The sequence below is a fragment of the Orbicella faveolata genome, unplaced genomic scaffold (assembly GCF_042242905.1).
Source record: "Orbicella faveolata isolate gen_17 unplaced genomic scaffold, um_ofav_v1 contig_46, whole genome shotgun sequence".
NCBI lineage: Eukaryota > Metazoa > Cnidaria > Anthozoa > Scleractinia > Merulinidae > Orbicella > Orbicella faveolata.
The window spans coordinates 5,325,001-5,335,274 of NW_028301576.1; the positions used below are offsets into that span (position 1 = coordinate 5,325,001).

Sequence of the window (10,274 nt, forward strand, 5' to 3'; positions counted from 1 at the left end):
AGCAAAGATACCTATGTGCGGTCAGCAATCGCAAACCATAACGGTATTGGAATGACTTTGATGGGGAACGAGACAGTTGCATTTACATTTTAAAACTAATTTCGTTGCAGTTGTTATTTTTAGAAAAAAAGGTAATTACATTCTGTTAAAATATTGTTTATGAAGTGTCTTTATTACTTTGTCTCATTGTTTTTGTTGTTGTAATGCTATATTGTCAGTGCTCAGTACAGGATCAGGAAGCAGAGGAGTGTTGAGAATTCTTAGAGTGTTGAGAGCTTTCCGCAGTCTTAGAAGGTAGAATAGCTGTTTCCACCAGACACATAGGATTAGCCACAGTGGTCACCTTACAACGAGTGCTGCCTAGACATTTCAATGGAAATTCCACACTACGCCCAATGAATTTGAAAACGGAGGTTTCACTCTGAAAGCACATCAAATATTTCCGTCCACACTACGCCGGAGGAATTTAAAAAACACACCATTCACAGGTCCTTTTGGATTTGTGATTGAGGAAGCTCGGTCAATCAGTCATTCAATTAATCAATGTTCACCGCATGATTATCGCGCGTGACTATATCGTTGTAGAAAAGGTCCATTTTTAAAATGTTTTCCGTCCACACGAAAACAAAAAGCCAGCGTTTTCAAATTCTTCCGGTTTGAAGAGCGTTTTTCGAAAAGCTTCGCTTTCATGACGGATTAATGTGGACGTTTGGTCTAACCGTACAGAAACAAAGCTGGGTTTTCAAATTTGTCCGGCGTGATGTGGACGCTGTCTGACCTGGGAATATGGCGTCTCCACGTTCCGATTTATGATTGGTTCGTTTGCTCCGTTGTTTACCCAAGTGACTGGCTCCGCGATTGGTTTTTTTTTCCGAGCAATAGTAAAAAAGGCCGCACGATTTGATAGGAATCAATTTTGGGGGGGGGACTATTATCATCGTTTTAATTAAGAGAAAACAAAACCGTGGAATCTTGTACACGCGACGTAGACACTTGTGTTAAAAAGCGTGACTTTTATAACCCCTGAGGTAGCTGTGGAAGTTTAGCCGAGTTTGAAGAAAGATTTATTGTAACTTTATTTGCAATACAAAGGCCTATTTTTAAGGGTTTTTTTTTTCACCATTGTTCACCTGATTTTAATTCACAGTATCAGTTCTCTGCCTGGGTTACAGATTGTTGTACAGACAATTCTTCAGTCAGTTCCTGGTAAGTTTTACCTGTTTTAAAGTGGTAAATTCTTATCATATGACCTCAGAAAATTTCGTTGCTTAGCTTAGTTGAGTTACGAAGTACTAGAACATTTGGCACTTAATCAATGGCCCCAAGGGAAACAGTGAGTTTCGTTTCCCGAAGGGGGACAAAACTCACTCTTTCACGTGGGGCTATTCATCAAGTGTTTTGTTGTAATTCCTAACTCAAAAATGGAACAAACTGCGAAAACATTATTAGCTTCACGCCGGTTGCCACAATAAGTTGCAGCTGTTTCAAGTTGTACGACTTGATCACGTGCGAGTCTAAAGTTCAAGTTGTTGTTTCGCTATGGATATGACACGTGGCACGCTCTCCTCCAATCGGAAAACGTATTTGAGTCGGAAGGTATAACAATGTTTTTTTTCCTTCGCAGACATGGCCAACATTGTACTGTTGCTTGTGATTATCATGCTGGTGTTTTCTGTGATTGGAGTCACGCTATACCGGGACATTGTACCGATGTATTTTGGAAATCTCTCTAGCTGTATCTTTCTATTACAATATTTAATACTTATCCTGACCTAATTATTTATCATTTTCATTATTCTCTGAGGAAGAATGCTTAAAGAATGCTTTTACTTTTCTCTTGGGAATATGGCTCTGCTAGACTTGTTATTCCAACGACAAGCTTACGCTTATCCTTTCAATCTTTTTCTGACACAATCAAGAACTGACATACACACTGACAAATTATCGGCTTTAATTTGTCCATTTACCAAGCACGGTTCAAATTCCCCACCCCAGGGAAGGCCTTTTGTGTCAAATCCCGTGGGTTGCCCGGTGGGGGATGTTGAAGCTTCAAATTGATCGACGCATTAGTCTTAGGCGCGGACAGTTAGTTTGATTCATCATGGACTGTTCATCCATAAAACCAGGAACATTGAACATCCTGGAACATGCTGGAACATGCTGAAACAAACTGAAACTTTTAAAAAAATTAAAAGTATTGATAACCTACAGAGTTATATATGCATACGGTGCTGCTCTTTCCAAAACTTAAAAGCTCCTTCTCTTCCATAACAGCTATTTTGGGCATAAAAACACTAAATTATTTTTGTACACTCATTTATTTCATCTTGATTCAGTTTATCACAATCCTTGACTTTATTTAGCCATGTTCTATCTCTTTGTTTGTCTTACTCAAGATGGATGGATGGAAATTTTCAAAGCTTTTCAGGTAAAAATGAAACATTTTTTCAAGCTGGCTAGAAATGTTAAGATACTTATAACAAGAAATATCAAAATAAGTACAAACTAGTAAGAGTTAAGCATGAAATGTAACACAAATTTCTCAACTCAGTAGAAACATTTTTTATCCCTTGATTCATGTCACGCAGGATGTTGGAGAGAATTACTACGTTGGTGGAGGGCTATTTCTCATTGCCTTTATAGCTATCGGTGCATTTGTATTTGCCAACCTTGTTGTTGCTGTTGTAGTTACAAATCTGGTGAGTACTTAACCCATACATGTAGTCCCGCCCGTGCTGCGATTTTCCCGGCTCGCCTCGAGATTTTTTTCCACCTTTCGTTTAGTTCTTACCCCAGAAAAAAAAAAGTAGATAAAGAAAGAGACTACTGAAAATGTAAAATTTCCTATTTACATGGGAAAACCGGAAATTCCAGTTGGAAAATCAAATCGCTGGCGCCATTCCATTTGGGAAGCTTTAGAAAATATGGGCTGTGATTTGAGGTGATGCTATTTTCCTGCTCTTTTAAGTCTCTCTAGCTGATGTGAATATACTTTATAGCGATTCCCTCTCCCGCGACGTCGCATTTAATTGTTTAATGTTCGTGTCTAAAGAGCTCTGAAATTTCCAACCGGACGGTTTTTGTAAATGGTAAGCATCCCTGATTTTCTAGGTGAGTTATCAGCATTGATTAAACAGAAAATTGAATATTCAGCGAAGAAGGCTCATCAGCCCTAACTGGTTTCCACGCGGGTCCTCTATTCTGGTCGAATTCACACGGCATTCATAGAAATCAGGTTTATAGGTAGAATATTGTTGTAAGTTAATATAATATTAGGATTAGAATTTTAGGTTTAGGATCTTATCTCATTGGAATTTATTGTACCTGATGAATTTTTACCGTGTATAAATAATGATTAAAGATTAAAGATTAAAGAATTAGAAGTTTGAGATGTTGGTTTTCTGTGGAGGAAGGAAAACCGGTCGGAGTACCTGGAAAAAAACCCTCGGAACAAGAGCAGAACGAACAACAAACTCAGCCAACATATGACACCGTGCCAGAATCGAACCCAAACCATATTGGTGGGTGGCGAGCGATCTCTCCACTACGCCATCCCTACTCCCCTGAAATTCCCCTATTCCTTGATGGAGTGCCTAATATAAAAGAAAAATCGTCTTAGCAGACACTCATGCTACAAAGAGTGAGCCGGAGGAACTTTAACTTGTTTCGGATTTATAACTCTTTAATATCGTAATTCTCATTACTGTATGTCAAGCATTTTTCTTGATGTTTGTTCTGAGTATTTAGTGGCACATCAAGAGAATGTCCTAGTTGATGACTTTGGTTATTCTTTTAACTTTTCTAATGTGTGAAGTATACCGAAATTCTAACAAGACATCACGTGACTCTGAACATGCACTTTATTTCGTGTGAACAGGAATTCGCTATGGTTGATGTGAAGACTGAAGGCAAGGAGCGGGAAACAGATGATCTGAAAGCTAAACTCGAGGAAGAAGGTAAGTTAATTACGCATCTGTTTGTTAGCTACAAAGGAGTTTCACAAGAGCTTTATGATTCTTAGGTTCCATTCTCCAAGATCCGATCTTCACGAATAATCTTTGAAATCTTGACTTATCCTTTCCAAGAGAGAGAACAGTAGAAAACTACTGGGGCTATTTGCATTTTAGACATCCCAGTGCAGACAGTTGGAGTGGAAGACATCCCCAGTTTTGTATACCTGAAACAGATGCCGTTTCAGTTACCGGTAAGTTAAGAAACCCGTGAGTAGACTCCTCTCAAAATAAAGTAAAATTAAGAAAGAGTGAAAAATGACCAGTGTAGGGACCTAACCGAACGCAGAGCCTATCCGAGTCGAGCCGAATGGAGCCGAAGTGAGCCGAGGGGAAGCTAGATTTGATCACTCACCAACCGCTCCTTTATTCTCCCGCATTCTTAGAGAAAATCCTATGGACATGCAGTGTTAGTATTTTGCTTTAAACGAAAGGGGAAGACTTGGCTTGGAAAATGGAAGGATAATGCCTTCATAGCTTTCAAAAATCACGTAGCCTAAGCGTTTTATCAGTTAGGGCTTTGATGATGGCAGTTTGAGTCTCTCTCCTTGTCTGAGAGTGGTTCTAAGGGCATTTGAAGAAAATGTTTGCATTGGCAAGGGACCAACGTTTATATTATTTATTACGAAGAAAGTGGGTAAACTGAACGAAAGAGGCGAAACTCTTTGCGCATGTTTCTGTTCATGTTCTTGCGTTCGCGAGTCACTCATTGCATAAGACGAGTCGTTACTTAGAGATGTTAAGTACTGTAATGGAAAATAATCATATCTTTGTGGTTCGTTGAACAGGACTTGACAAATGTTTCAAGCGAGAAACTGGAAAACTATCTGCTGATCCTGAGCGCCATTGAACAAAATCTCGTGGAATCTAGGAAGATTAAAACAGAAGTTATTCAGGTAAGACTGTTGTAATCTCATTCCTTACAAGATCTCTGGAGGGCGAAGTTTCGCTTACAGGAGATCTGGAAACACTTGTGAAGAGATTGTGTGGTAAAAATTGAAATTCTTTAAGATAAGACAGGATAAGATTGAGGTAGCCATTTGCTTTATGGAGGGAAAAAGAGCAAATTTTCTAATGTCTATACCGTTTACTATAGGCAGTCACTTTAGAGACTGGAAACTCGTCTGTGGGAGTTGCCCGTCTTCGTGCGAACACGGAAGGGGACAGTTTTTTTTTTTTTTTTGAGGAAAACTCGTCAAATTGACTTGTCTAGTTATCCGTCCGAGTCTGTGCCGAAAAAAGAAAAATACGATACAAATTCACACAACCATACTGAATGCAGACAATATCTAAAACTTAAACGGGATTTTAGACCTCGAGCATACTTAACGGAAACAAGTTACTCGGTTGCACAAGCTGCTCAGAAAAACTTACGGGCTGTCCTGTCAGTAGAACCTGTGGCCCTACGGAATTCATTCCGTGTCTGATCCGTGCGAAACACCCTGGAACTAGACAATATAACTGAAAGGTTTCTCTTAATTTGTAAGATTATTGGTGAGGTGTCAGATTTGCAAGACAAAGCCAAGAAGGAAGGCATACTAAAGAATGACGCTGAAGAGGGCGCCAAGATGATAAGCGATGAGAACTTTGCGGTAGGGAACTAGCTAGCTTGGTTGAGTAGTCATCAATCTATATTTCTCAAACTTCTCCTTTTACTCCTTAGTTTTTGTTTCGATTGAGAAGATATATCAAATACTCGAGGCAGTGTTTCATCGGCTATCCAAACACCTCGAATTTCGTCAAAAATACTCCGCTGCGCGTCGTATTTTCCACTCTCTCCTCGGTGTTTGGATATCCCGATGAAACACTGTCTCTCGTGTTTGAAATATTACATCAATTAGCGCGCTATATTCACTGGACAGAGAGGAGAGCTATTACTATACCGTAGCACAAATCAAACGTCATCATTTCGCGAAAAGACGATTCTTCGGTTAAATTTGAAGTGTCCTGCGAGCGTTTAGCTGGCATAATAGGCCACTTTCGATCTATTAAAATTCAGCTTGATAGTGAGGCCTAGAGGACAAAAACAAAAGAAATTAAATTTCATTACATTTCTTTTGTTTGTTTCGGTCTATTGCCATTACGTAGGGTATGTGAAACCCAAAGCATTATACAGCGGCACTTGACTTGGTCTCAGAGGACCGATATATTCCCAAAATAGACCGAGCCAACCAGTTCAATAGCATCTGTGAACATCTGATTTGCGCATAGCTCATGTTTTTTACTAGTGTGTATGTGTCGCCCCTTCCCTTAGTTAACTGGTGGAGACTTGATGTCGAACCTGATGGAAATGGAGCAAGGCAAAGTCTTTGACTCGCATAAAGACACTCTAGGGTCCATGATACGAGAGGGAGCTAGGTTAATCAGCACGGCTGCACAGAGGAGAACCTCAACGTACGAACGGAGGTAGTCTTCTGTCTTGGCTAATATCTTCAATGAAGGATGAAAACTTTCAACTCTGCACCTCTAAGTCTTAACGCGTATATTGTCATTAAGATCGTTGCTTGGCAACGGACGTGACGTCATTGACCTTGTGTTTACGCCGGTGAAACGCGTTCTAAAATCGTTATTTTTTACCGGAGCTTTAAAGTCAATTGTTTGTTGTTTCAATAAAATTTGTTACGTAAGTTTTAAGAAATGGTACATGACCTTTCAAAGATTGCATGTGTATTTGTTTCCGCGATTTAACACAAGACATGAATTCGTACTGATAATACACCCTTCAAATTTTATGTAGAAAAGTTTAAAAGTTGTTCTCGAACTGTATAGAGCCATCGGGCTGATATTGATCAAGACACCCGTGAAATCCCTTGACGGGACATGAACTAAACATCCCTGCCTCGTATGCGTCCCATCCAGACAGCTTTCCGGTTGATAGCCAGTGTTCAGCGTGTTGATAAACCTCTCTTCCGTAGCGATTCCTTACATAAAGCCCCGGATTGAAAGGCACGTTGAGCCAGCTTCCGCTGAAAAAGACCTTCGTGGGAGAGTGCTCATAAGCAAGGGCTCCTCTGGAGTTCATCCTGTGTTGGCCGTACATCTGGATGGACCATCCGTCGGCGAGTAGTTCGATTTTTCCACCAGCTTTACGACCTTCTACACAACACCATGGCTGTTCTAGAAAAGAAAAGGAATTATAACAGCCACAAAATCAATGGCTCGAACCTCGATGGGCACCCGTATATACTCCACTATAATTGTGTCCGGCTGCTATGAACTACAAGCAGAATTTTTTTATGTTTGCTTGACGAGGACGAGAGTGTAAACAATTCCCAAGAAGCTAGAGTTGCTGGGCTGGGCTAAGATTCTTTGAACTGTTACGGTTCTCTCGCACTCCCCTGTGCATCCATTTACCAAATAGAAGATGTTGTTCTGTGTTCTCTAAGAAAACACATGCACTTTTGAGGTCTAAAAAACTGCTGGTGGACTTACAAGCGGAATACCGGGGGCGTTTAGCAATTGTTCTAGACCTCTAAAGTGAATTTTATTCTTAGAAAATATAGGAACACGATCTTTTATATAGTTTAGAATATAGCATGAAAAAGCGAAAAAATTTACATCTCAGAAGGGGCGATGATTGTGGTGGGAACACAGTGTCCGGGACATACCTGCTCTATAATTTTCAACCGTGAATCTATTTAAGAAATCAGTAGATGTAAATTCCTCAACTGAGTGGCTGTGAAAATTCCAATTGCTCACGTTCTTTGTTGGGACGATGTCCCAATTCAAACGTAGTTTCTGTAAAAAGAATATAATTAAACTACCATACTATCTATAAGACTTACGAATATCATGAATTACATATCCTTGTCTGGTGAATACGTCTTTTATCTTGACCAGCTTTGGAAAGTCCGCAGTTAGAAATGTGATGTCAGCATCCCTCTCCCAAGGCAGCACCTTGTTCAGTTTAACAGCGCCTAATAGCGTCCCTTCTTGTAGCTCACAAGTTATGTTATTCCTACCGCATTGCTCCATCACAAATTTAATCGCATCGGCTATGTTCTCCAAGCAACACGGCGGAACGGCCAGTCCCGACTTCAGAGGGCATTTCTCTCCATTTCGATATTTTAGCCCTCTTCTGCAGCCAAACCATCGAATTGTCCCGTCTGCCTCAACGATCTTTTTAATGTTGTGCTCATTTGCAAAGTTTGCAAGTTCCTCGTCACGTGCTAGAGAATACTGTGTATGGAACATCACATCCGGGCATGTTACTACCGCAGTGCCGCCATGATCCAGTCCCGGATGTGAGCTAGAGTATCGATCTTTTACCCTCAAAAATAAGTCTCTGAAAATACCAAGTTCTCCACTCAAACGAAAACCCATGTCTCGTAGTAGGGACGTTTTCGCAAGAAATGGGCCTGAGATGTAGTCACAAACCAAGCATTCGTAGAAAGAGTGATAATAACCTGATTTATAAGATAGAGTGTAATTTTTAAGTTGCGTTTGAAGACAACCATGTGACCAGTGACCTGTTAAATTCCTATAACTGCCACCTGCGAATAAGGTATTTTTACGAGTCGAGAGAATTCTTATGAGCCTTTCGAGGTTGATATCGTTTGTGAAATTTGTCAAACGCGGCGCAATCAAGGTATATTCTGTTTTTATTCCATTTATTATACTTTGAAGTAATTCTCCCTTGTTAAACCCGTTGTTTTTGAGAGAATAAATGGAAACTTTATTGGGCAAGTTGTTTTGGCTTGTCTTATCCTTAATCGCTTGCAGCTCTCGCTGATTCCAGTTTTTTCCTAGCACGATATTCACCCTTATCCCAGGAAATAAGCGGTATACGCTTTCTATGAAAGTTAACAACTGGTCCACGCGACTTGTTTGAATAAATACATTATTTTCAACACCAGTTGCTGTCGTTACAACAACTTCATCAAATATTAATGTCACAAGCTCTTTTGTGTCCCGTTTGGCTGAGCAGTCTTCAGTTTCAAAACCCTTTGTATAAAACGGATAGCCATGAATAGATCCTTTATAAACCTCAGGGCACACAACTTGCGATTCTTTTGCTTCGTCGTCGCTGAATCGTTTTCGTCCATCTTCGTCCACGTTGGTACTCGTAATAAACTCGATTTCTCGAAGTAGCTTTCGTAGATTGTCGTAATGACCGTCAATAATCCTCGCCATGGCGACGTCGCGATCTACAGACATTCTAACGTACGTCAGGTCTTTAGTCAATCTTCGGAGTCGCTGAATTGTTTTCTGATGTGCTACGCAAAGAGGTTTGTTGAGGACCTTCTTTAGAAGGGCTATCTGCGCCTCGTTTTGTAAAATGCTTCGCGATGTGTGATAAATGTTGATGCACAAATACATAACAATCAAAATCATGAGAATTGTCTTGAGCTTTCTTTGAAGTCCCAACATCCCAATGAGCCGAGGCAATGATCGATCTTGATACCTTTTATATTCTAGCCAAGCTCTGTCTCTGCTCTGGAAATCCCCATAATTTGAAAACAACATTTCACCACAGGTACATGACTCGTAGATCCTCTTGTTTGCAAGAGCAGTGTTAAAACGAAGTTTTGATCGGAGCACGTGGTGAAATTACTAGCTTCGATGCACCCTGCTGTTTGACCGTCCCGGCCTGGTGCTGAGTCGCATATTTTTGCTGCCGCTTTCGGACTTGTTCTTTATTCACTTTTCTCTATTTTTGTAAGAATATATTTTATAAGAATATCGAGGCTGAAATTTGCGAAATTTTAAGATTATTACAAGAATAAACCCGAGGCTAAGGTTTTGAAAGGAATATAATTTTGGGTGTTGAAGAATTGTAAATACAATTACGTTTTTAACTAACCCGTGCAAAATTCGTCCTCTCCTTCAACGGGAAAACCAGCCAAAAACCCCCAAAACAGCACTAGCCCTATGTTTGATCGTAGTTAGTGGAGCTAACTATGGTTTGATGCTAACAACATTTTTGCAAGAAGTTATATATGTGTGTCATATTAGCCGCTCTATTGTCTGCAGGCTGGCTCCAAAATTACTTTAACACCGTCCAAACACAACGTAGATTCGAAAACAGAAATTTCATACGATGTAATCTAAATGTCAAGTCCAGTTTAAATATCTTTGGAGGCAGAAAGACAAAGCACTTCTCTCCATATACAATGCATGATTAATGGCGGTTTTCCTCGCACGATGAAAAAAAAAAAAAAATGGTCGTGACGTAAATGGGGAGAAATTTCCTTCCTTTCCTTCCCATTCCTTTGGCCGCCATTGCCATCACGAAATGACTGAAGGAGAAAAGCCAACCGAGCA

The 10,274-nt window shown here is 40.1% G+C and overlaps 2 protein-coding genes across 4 annotated transcripts in view; one reads left to right on the forward strand and one right to left on the reverse strand.

The window, feature by feature from the left end:
• The window catches only part of LOC110043849 (cation channel sperm-associated protein 4-like), a 14,378-nt gene extending 7,711 nt beyond the window's left edge, over nt 1-6,667 (forward strand). For 2 of the 3 annotated variants that reach the window (XM_089277902.1, XM_089277904.1), the window contains 10 exons: nt 219-294; nt 1,148-1,206; nt 1,625-1,735; nt 2,364-2,428; nt 2,589-2,699; nt 3,878-3,956; nt 4,128-4,204; nt 4,799-4,906; nt 5,498-5,602; nt 6,265-6,667. In XM_089277902.1, the coding sequence (XP_089134028.1) occupies nt 219-294; nt 1,148-1,206; nt 1,625-1,735; nt 2,364-2,428; nt 2,589-2,699; nt 3,878-3,956; nt 4,128-4,204; nt 4,799-4,906; nt 5,498-5,602; nt 6,265-6,420 (947 nt within the window). In that variant the 3' untranslated portion in view covers nt 6,421-6,667. The remainder of the gene's footprint in view (nt 1-218; nt 295-1,147; nt 1,207-1,624; nt 1,736-2,363; nt 2,429-2,588; nt 2,700-3,877; nt 3,957-4,127; nt 4,205-4,798; nt 4,907-5,497; nt 5,603-6,264) is intronic. The other variant, XM_089277903.1, reaches the window with a different exon arrangement.
• Nucleotides 6,661-9,530, reverse strand: LOC110043858 (uncharacterized). The gene is made up of 2 exons (XM_020749359.2): nt 7,796-9,530; nt 6,661-7,127 (listed from the first exon to the last, which is right to left on the reverse strand). Exons 1-2 carry the CDS (start codon nt 9,474-9,476, stop codon nt 6,754-6,756), a joined length of 2,055 nt encoding a protein of 684 aa, XP_020605018.2. The 5' UTR covers nt 9,477-9,530; the 3' UTR covers nt 6,661-6,753.
• Nucleotides 9,531-10,274: the final 744 nt, after the last annotated feature.

What these genes read in the sequence shown, in the direction of transcription:
- LOC110043858 (XM_020749359.2), bottom strand. Translation starts at nt 9,476, where the DNA reads ATGTTGTTTTCAAATTATGGGGATTTCCAGAGCAGAGACAGAGCTTGG. An exon ending in ATATGTAATTCATGATATTC is followed by an intron (nt 7,128 to 7,795) that starts GTAAGTCTTATA and finishes TTTCTTTTCTAG; the next exon opens with AACAGCCATGGTGTTGTGTA.